This window comes from Kryptolebias marmoratus, linkage group LG13, assembly GCF_001649575.2.
Source record: "Kryptolebias marmoratus isolate JLee-2015 linkage group LG13, ASM164957v2, whole genome shotgun sequence".
Lineage (NCBI taxonomy): Eukaryota > Metazoa > Chordata > Actinopteri > Cyprinodontiformes > Rivulidae > Kryptolebias > Kryptolebias marmoratus.
Window position 1 is genome coordinate 27,001,769 of NC_051442.1, and position 9,806 is coordinate 27,011,574.

The following is a 9,806-nucleotide window of genomic DNA, read 5'->3' on the forward strand; positions in this document are numbered from 1 at the left end:
AATCATCAAAATTAAACGAAATAAACATTTGAAATATATGAGTTTGTATGTAATGTATGAATATAATATACAAGTTTCACTTTTTAAATGGAATTACTGAAATCAATCTACTTTTTCATGATATTCTAATTTTATGACCAGCACCTGTAGATGTGTACACCTCCACTAGTATTTGTCCCTTAGCAAGTTGCACCTGGCTTTTTGTAGCCATCAATAAGCTTCTGGCTGAATTAATAATGTTGATTTAAACCGGCTGGTTCCCTGGCATAGACCTATCTTTTAAGCTTCTCAGCATAGTTTTCAATTTAGTTTCAGTCAGGGCTTTGAAAGGCCTATTTAGAAGCTTAATGTTAGCCTGTTTTATTCATTTAGAAACCTGTTTCGATTTGTATTTGTGTGAATTAGAGAAAATCCACAATAAATATAAACTTGTGCACCCAAATTTTGTTTTTAAAAACCATTGAAGTTGCATGTTGTTTAATCATTCAACCCTGGCAAAAAAAACGGTTCAAATAAATCATTAAACTTCTGACCTCAACTGGAGATACTGTGTACTGTACATACTGGCTGTATTAAAGCAATAACTGCTTTGCCTTTTCTAGTGTGGATGGGATTCCCTTTCTCATGAGAGACTGGACTTTGAGAAGAACCACAGATGTCAGTAGGGTCTTCCCATCCAGACAATTTGAAGATGCGTCCTTCTTCAACTGGACAGAGTTGCGTTCTCTAAATGCAGGCCGGTGGTTTTTGGAGGTAATAAAATCTACTCCGATTCAAACAATCAATAATCCACAAGCCTTTTTGCTCACATCAATCCCAACATTCCAACACATGCAGTGTTGAAAAGTCTAAAACACATTATGACAAAAACAGAAGTACTGTATGTTATTCTGACTATTTTAAACTTTAAGAGAATCGTCGTATAAATTTGCTTCAAATACTTTATTCACAATATGCATTAACAAACCAAGTTTATGTTGCAGCTATTCTCAACCACTCCAGTCATTTTTTTCTGCCTCCAGAGTGACCCCTACTGGACAGTACAAACCCTATCAGTGAAGGATCGTAGCAGGATTGGAAACCTGACGGTGTGCAGCCTTGTGGAGATGCTCCGTCTGGCAGCTCGGGCCAACAGCTCTGCACTGCTGAACATCCGCAAGCCTACACCTGAACACCCGCGCTTCCGCAGCTGGTTTATGGACACACTGTGGACTCTGCAGAAAGCTGGGATTTCTCAGAAAAGGGTAAGGTGGTCCCTTTGTATTAATGTGGTATTAGGTTTAAGGTCTTGCATGTAGACATCTTACTCTCAATTTCTATGATGTTCACCTATTTTGCTAAATTTTGAAGTTGCATACTATCTGATTTGATAGTCTCTCATCATATGTATGATACTTGCTAAAATGAGAGTCATGACTTTTGTTAGTGTGAACAGAGACCAGAATTCTTTTAAAAGGTTCTCAAAAAAAACTTGTAGTCAGTCTAGATTGAGCATTTATGGGGTGAATATATGTTCACTTACAATCACAAAGTTAGTGCATTGGAACCTGCTTGTTGGAGCAAGTAGAGCAGCTGCACCCCTAAAGTAAAGTAGGTGTACAGTAGTTTGTTTTTTTATTTAAAAACTCTCCCAGCAGTAAGAAAAATATGTTTAGTATTCATTGATTCTAATTTTACGTTTTTAGTTTGAAACTAAGAAAACCATTTTGAAAAGAATCACTACCCTCTACACTCCTAAAAATGAGAAAAAAAAAGTATTTTTTTATCTTTAAACTTTGCTTCAGCTTTTTTTTTGGCTAAGAATCAGATAGAATAGAGTAAGAACATTGACATGACGCTATTTAGATGCTCATAAGTTTATAAAGAGTGGCAATAAATGCTCATCTTACTGACATCAACCCTTTTGTAGATAATTATTTTTGGGCTGAACTAAATATGTTCTAAAAGACTGACTGATCATCTCCATTCATTAGATTACTTTTACTTGCTTGGACAAAGACTCTTGTCTCCATACTCCATGCTGCTATAACTGCTGTCACGGCTGATAAGGTTCTAACCACTGATTGACTGAACTACCCTTTAATTTGCACTATCATCAGATAGTTCCACACAGGAAAAGCACCCTTTTCTATGCAAAAATAGTCATGTCATTGCTGTCGCCACTGAGATTTTCTTTGCTGGCTTAACTTTGTGTGTGTGTGTTTGTTAATTGCTTCTTTGACATAGATGGCTTGGTAAATGGCTTGCACTTATATAGCGCTTTATCTAGTCCAAGGACCCCCAAAGCGCTTTACACTACAATCATTCACCCATTCATCCACACACTGATGGCGGTAAGCTACATTGTAGCCACAACTGCCCTGGGGCAGGCTGACAGAAGTGAGGCTGCCATCACACCAGCGCCACCAAGCCCTCTGACCACCACCAGTGGGCAAGGCGGGTGAAGTGTCTTGCCCACAACAGCTGAGACAGCCGGAGCAGGGCTTGAACAAGCAACCCTCCGATTACAGGACAAACCCCCTACCTCCTGAGCCACTGCCGCCCTCTAGCCACTCTGTTAAACCCAGTGCCTCAGTAGGTGTTTTCCAACAAACAAGTTTCAGTGCTAAACCAGAGCCAGAGCTCATACAGCACCAACTCTTTGCTAAGCCAGAGCAAAGAACCACCTTTCTGAGGAGGCAGGCTTATTTAGACCAACAGCCAGTCAGAATGTTGTGAGTGCCATGTTTAAAAATCTAAAGGTAGTTTCTCTTCTACTTTGGTTAATTTAGGACAAAATACTTTGCTTCAACATGAATAAAAAAGTTTAATTAGCAGTGAAATAACAAGCTCATAGTATTTCATCATCTTCAGTTTTGTGTGTGTTTTCTTTCTTTTGTCACATAGCATCAGGCAGCAAGTCAGAGCACAGCACAGAGCTGCCTTCACAATCACTGTTTTCAACTGAATTAACAAACACTGCTTGAAACACCATTTATAAACTTTTTAAGCTCTTTTAATATTACCACTATTTGCTGCATTTACAAACATGATTGGAAATCAGAAATGGGGATTCAGAAACAGTGAAAACAAACTTTATAGAACAAATGGGGGACACTGTTTGTAGAAATAATAACTCAAAACCTAGGATCGGTGGTGGAAACATTTAATGTGGTTCAGTGACATGGCTCTAAGTTGGCTCTTTGGCTGTAGAAAACCAACCTGGTTTTTAACTTTTAAAGACAAGTTAAGAACCAGCTTTAACACCTGCTCTGGTCTAGCACTGGAACCTCTTCAGTCAAGAAACTTTAAATGACTGCATGTCACATCAGCACAGCAGCAGTGTGTTAATGTGGAAGAGACATGAAAGGAGAGGAAAAGAGAAATGACTGAGTTGTATGTCTGAATTATTTGCTAATATTTGCTTGACTTTAGGATCAGCTCTGTTTAACTGTCTCAGTTCATGTAACTGTTACAGCATCTAGGATTGTTACAAAGTGAATACACACTCACGTAAATGCAGCATGAACTAAAAGCATGCACAAGAATCGTCATTTAATAAGACTGAGATCACATGTGTGTGAGAATTGAGATTGCAATTTTGGATTATATTTTTGCCCAGCCCTAACATCATGCTTGTTATTACCAGGTGACATGGGCCCCCGACACAGACAGAGGGAGGGTGCGAGGTCTTCAGCAGGCCGCAAATGAGAAGCTGTCACTGCAAGAGATAAGGCAGCGGGGAATTACAACTCTGACCCTTGACTACAGAAAGATCAGTCTCAAAGACATACAGTAAGACTGAACAGCTATTGCTAAGCAACTGGGAAAGGGCTCAGAGGCAGAACCACTGAGATAAAAATGAACTCATTTTTAGCTAAACTAACGATATCCAGTAAGGAATAATAATCTAAGAAGTTTTAACTCAGTCATGAAACTTATGTTGCCATTTTTCCTCTGCTCAATTTTATTTTTAGAAAACACACAGTTTAAATTATTTTTCACTTATTTATTAGGCTCATGTGTTTTCTTAATTGAATGCACTTGCACTGGTCTGTGTCATATTGTGCTAAATGTCAGGAGCTATTTAAGCGTTGGAACAATTTTAACCAGATTTTAGTGATGTTAAAGTTTTACTTTTCTGATAAACAGTCATATAGATCTACAGACAAATTTGTTTGTCCCCTTTTGTTTAAAAAGAAAAACCCACAAAGATCATTGAAATAACTTGAAACTGACACAACTAATAAGATAACAATTACTAAAATTCAACTAATGAAAAGTGGTGATTGCTTTTGAATTTTGGTTTAACAAAACTATTAAAAAATAAACAAAGAAAACACACTTTCAGAAAAAAGACGGTATCTTAAACCTAATATTTTGTTGACCAACCTTTTGCACCAATCACTGCAAACAAAATATTTCTATAACACTCTCTGAGTCTTCTGCACCTGTCCACAGGTATTTTGGTCCTCTCCTCATAAACAAACTGCTCCAGCTGTCTCAGGTTTGAAAGGTTCCTTCTCCAGATGTTTCAGCTCCTTCCACAGATGTTCAACACGATTAAGATCAGGGCTCAGAAGGCCACTTCAGAATAGTCCAATGTTTTGTTCTGATCCATTCTTGGTGTTTTTAGTTGTGTGTTTTGGGTCATTATCCTGTTGGAGGATCCATGACCTGTGACTGACACCTAGTTTTCTAATACTGAGCAGCACATTTCACTCCAGAATGCCTTGATAGTCTTGAGATTTCATTGGATCCTGAACAGATTCAAGACAAAATGTTTCATTTTTGGCTCAGTAAACACAGAGCTTACAGGACTTTTTGCCAAACATCTCTAGTTTTGTCTCATCTGTTCAAAGAAGCTTGTGGTTTGTCAGTATGCATTTTGGCAAATTCTAGTTTTGCTTTTTATGATTTGGTGTCCTCCAACTCTGTTCGTAACTTTCTATTCTCCATGTTCCTCCTTTAAACAGGCAGACTGACAGATTACAAGATTGAAGACACCTCTGATGCTTATTACAAGACACACCTTAGTTTAACATTTCCCTGTGGTCAAATTAGTTTCAATGTTTCAAGAGTACTATCCTTTTTGTCAAGGCCAGTTTTATTAGTTTGTTTTTTTAAATACTTCTGTAAAGACTTACTTATATTATTTACATTTTTTTTCGTTTTAAGGTTTTTGTCAGTTTCCTGTTATTTCAGTGACATTTGTGGGTTTTTCCTTTCTTTAATGAAAGGGTACCAACAAATTTGTCCATTTTAAAGTTATTGTGAATGTTTTGAAAATTACTGTCTCCAAAAAAAGCAGTAGAAAATTGCCTCAAGCATACCAACACAATAATATTTCACTAACAAACATGGGTCAGACTTGTATGTCAAATACAAAGGTCAAAAATGATAGTATCTGGACATATAAAATAATCTTGAAAAAGAGTGATACATTCTAATAATTAACTATATTGGTAAAATTAACAACTAATCCCAAAACTACACTATCATTTAGTGGCAGGAAGATTTTATTATTACAAAAATATATTTTTAACTTTAAATGACATTTCAATTACATAAATGACAATTCCATTTTGACATTCAATAGAGCATGTGTAGGTGTTATAGTGAGTGGAGAAATATTTGATCTCCAGCCTATTTTGTAAATTTGCTTATTTACAAAGAAATGAACAGTCTCTAAATTTTTATGGTACTTTAATTTTGATGTAGAGAGACTGAATACCACATAAAAGTCGAAGAACGAAAACACATGACATAAAAGTTACAAACTGATTTGCATGTCATTTAGTGAAATAAGTATTTAAACGCCTACAACCAGCCAGAATGATGTGCCCTGTATGGAGAGAAAATAGTCTCAAAATACTTGTGCGTGTGTGAAACATGATTATAAGCCTTAAAAAGAATATAAACCTTTTCCTACACCTCCAAATGTTGAAAAAGTACACACAAGTCGCCAGATACACACACAAAACTGCAGTTACGTACAGATCCAGTTACGAGTGCACAACTATTTTTGAGACTCATTTCACGCTTCCGGGGCGCTCCCAGATTTGTGTGTAGATGTTGCGTTTAGGTGCTGGTAGAAAGCTGGGTCATCTGAGTTTTCTTCAGAACTTTTTTTTTTTTCCTTAGTTCAACACGGTCAGTAAAACGTGCAAGTTTTAACATCCACTTACTTCTGACGGTAGACCACGACCACGATCACTGGGCTGAATCCATGTATCATTTGTTCTTTCCATTTTCAATTGACCATCCATCCATCCAACCATCCATCCATCCATCCATCCATGGGCCTCCTCCCGGTGGGACGTGCCCGGACCACCTCACCAGGGAGGCGTCCAGGAGGCATCCTCACCAGATGCCCGAGCCACCTCAACTGGCTCCTCTCGACGTGGAGGAGCAGCGGCTTTACTCTGAGTACCTCCCGGATGACCAAGCTTCTCACCCTATCTCTAAGGGAGAGCCCAGACACCCTGCGGAGAAAACTCATTTCAGTCGCTCTTCACCACGACAGATCGGTACAACGCCTGCTTCACTGCAGACGCTGCACCAATCCGCATGTCGATCTCCTGCTCCATTTTTCCCTCATTTGTGAAGAAGACCCCGAGATACTTAAACTCCTCCACTTGGGGCAGGACATCTTCCCCGACCCGGAAAAGGCACTCTACCTACCTACCTACCTACCTACCTACCTAAAGAAAAATCACCTCCTCTTTGGAGATGAGATGGGAAGCTGAAGACAAGTGGGGTCACATAATCTCTAAGCTGGTCCTGTTAAAGTCCTCTGGTTTGAAGTCTTCACTACAGAGCTGAGACGACTCTGTAGCAACAAAACCCTCCCTTTTTACTGCAGCTTCTCATTGCCGCCTTAAATCTGTGTTACTGGGAAACCTTCAAAATGTGAAGAAAAAACCCCAGAAAGAGGTACTGAGAGAGGAGCACTAGTTCCTCCTGTTAGCATTTTGTTGTTTACCAAATAATTTTAGCTACAATAACATATTATAATAAATGGTCAAATAACTAAAATTATTGTTCAGTCTTACTTGTGAAAGTTAATCCCTCGTGATATAAAATCTGGTCATAGCTGCTCGCTCTGTGGTTACTCCTGTTGGCTCTTAGAGAGAGAAGAGATCCGTCCAACATGGCGGCGACGGTGAATGCGCTCGGGGATGTAATGAGGCATCTACATATTTATGTTTGTTCAATATCGATCAGTCAGGACCAGATAATCCAGTCAGACCCATCAGCCATGGAGACTTACGTATTGTTTCGAGGATCAAACCTCTGTTTAACATGTCCTCTATCAGTGGTTCTAGCGCTGCCATAGTAGCTACTACATTACCTGAACTGCCGCATAAAGTCACTTCCGGGTCACCTAAACCTGACCAAATAAATATTAAAATCAAATTCTGTCCTGCTGCACGTTTTTCCGATTTCATGTTTCCGATCTTAGCCTCAAAGTAAAATACGAAAAAAAACAGGCATTTATTTGTTTTTGGTGTCATATAAAAAAAATAAATAAATAACTAGTCCGTTTTTCATTATTTGATTTTTGATAGTCAATTGAAAATGGAAAGAACGAATGATACACGGATTCAGCCCAGTGATCGTGGTCGTGGTCTACCGTCAGAAGTAAGTGGATGTTAAAACTTGCACGTTTTACTGACCGTGTTGAACTATGGAAAAAAAAAAGTTCTGAAGAAAACTCAGATGACCCAGCTTTCTACCAGCACCTAAACACAACATCTACGCACAAATCTGGGAGCTCCCCGGAAGCGTGAAATGAGTCTCAAAAATAGTTGTGCACTCGTAACTGGATCTGTACGTAACTGCAGTTTTGTGTGTGTGTATCTGGTGACTTGTGTGTACTTCTTCAACATTTGGAGGTGTAGGAAAAGGTTTATATTCTTTTTAAGGCTTAGAATCATGTTTCACAGATACAAATATCCAAACTTACACACAAAGATGCTTACACTAGTTACAAATACATTTTTACACACACACAAATATTTTTACACACGCACAAATACTTTTACACACGCACAAGTATTTTGAGAGTATTTTCTCTCCATACCTTTGTGGCACACAGATTACAATCAATCAATCAACCAATCTCAGTTTATGTGTATAAAGCACGTCTGTCCACAGAATTATTTTTTTCCAGTCCAACCTCTCCACCACCATGGATAAGACCAAAGATCTGTCAAAGAATGTTATGGGACTAGATAGTAGATTTGCACAAGACTGGAATGGACTACAAGACCATTAGCAAGAAGCTTGGCGACAACGATAATGAAACACTGGACGAATTTTGATGAAAAATGTTGATGTGATTTTTCAGAAACAGATTAATTATAAACTGACCATCAGTCAGTCGTGTAACCTCCATGTAAGAGCTTCCTCATGGGGTGAGGATGATGAGGAGAAAGGCGAGGGATCAGCCCACAGCCTTTTGCCTTTCTGCAGTGGGCAATAATTAGAGACTGTTTATGTCTTTGTGAGTGAGCAAAAGTACAAAATGAGCAGCAGATCGAATAATCATATCTCCCACTCTGCATATTGGACTAGGTTAGGTTTTTTTTTATGAAAGATTTTCATAGATTTAGCTGAACTAGATGGGAGTGATGACAGGAAAGTAAAAAGAGGAAAGACATGAGAGGAAGCAAGTCTTTGTTTTCAGTGCTAACGTCTATTTTTTTTTTTACCCCACACCCCCCCAGGGAATATCTGGCCAGTAATGTGAGTGTGACTGTCTACACTGTCAATAAGCCCTGGCTCTACTCAATTCTGTGGTGTAGTGGGGTGCCTTCTGTGTCCTCTGATGCCCCTCAAATTCTCCAAAAAGTGCCTTACCCTATCTGGCTTATGGTAAACAGCTCTCTTACACACACACACACACACATAAGGTCACACAGCAAGACAAAAGGACAGCAGGGGAGAGGACAGAAACTGATCAAAGCTCAGTGAGATTTGAGGGCCAGGACACAAAGTAAATATGAGGGAGCTCCTCAATAGATGTTAGCTCAGCATGGTGTTAGAGGACAACTGGCCCTGGGAAAGGAGCCAGCAGGTCCAAACATGAGTACAGAAATGAAGATCAGCTGGCATGCATTTCTTCTCGTAATTGTCACTGTGTTAGCTTTACAAGGCATAAAATGTCTACAGTGACTTCTGGTGGCAGCAATGGAAAACTATTCACCTTCTGTGTCTTTACAGAGTCGCAGTGCTTACAACTTCATCTGGATCACTTCAGATCTCGTCTCCCTAGCTGTCGTCATGGGAATTTTCTTTTTCCAGAAGTAAGTCAAGTTTGAACCACAAATCATGCTGAATGTCACAAACACTCAGAACATATCCTCAGCACATGAGCAGCTGTTTCATCTATTAGTTTGATTGTTTTAAGTGATCATCATAGCTTAAGGAACTGTTTCTGGAGAAATGCATTGATTTAACTTTATAGCCTTATATTTTAGTACATTTTACACAGTCTCATTAAGTCCTGGCACTAACATGCATCTTGGGTGATATGATCACATTCACTCAAGCCACATTCAGAGTAGGCATGAGTCAATTACTTGTTTCACGGTATATGTTAAAAAGTCAAGGTGTCAAAACCAATAAACTTACTGTCATAGCGTACCTACAGTTCAAATGCCTTTTTATTAACATCCATCCATCCATCCATTGTCTTCCGCTTATCCGGGGTCGGGTCGCGGGGGCAGCAGCCTAAGCAGGGAGACCCAGACTTCCCTCTCCCCAGCCACTTGGGCCAGCTCCTCCGGGGGAATCCCAAGGCGTTCCCAGGCCAGCAGAGA

At 39.2% G+C, this 9,806-nt stretch overlaps 1 protein-coding gene across 2 annotated transcripts in view; it reads left to right on the plus strand.

The window, feature by feature from the left end:
- Positions 1 to 9,806, plus strand: part of gdpd5a (glycerophosphodiester phosphodiesterase domain containing 5a) — a 40,626-nt gene that overhangs the window by 25,319 nt on the left and 5,501 nt on the right. For both annotated transcript variants that reach the window (XM_037979177.1, XM_037979178.1), the window contains exons 10-14: positions 603 to 753; positions 1,023 to 1,244; positions 3,629 to 3,774; positions 8,712 to 8,859; positions 9,208 to 9,290. In XM_037979177.1, coding sequence (XP_037835105.1) covers positions 603 to 753; positions 1,023 to 1,244; positions 3,629 to 3,774; positions 8,712 to 8,859; positions 9,208 to 9,290 — 750 coding nt within the window. The remainder of the gene's footprint in view (positions 1 to 602; positions 754 to 1,022; positions 1,245 to 3,628; positions 3,775 to 8,711; positions 8,860 to 9,207; positions 9,291 to 9,806) is intronic.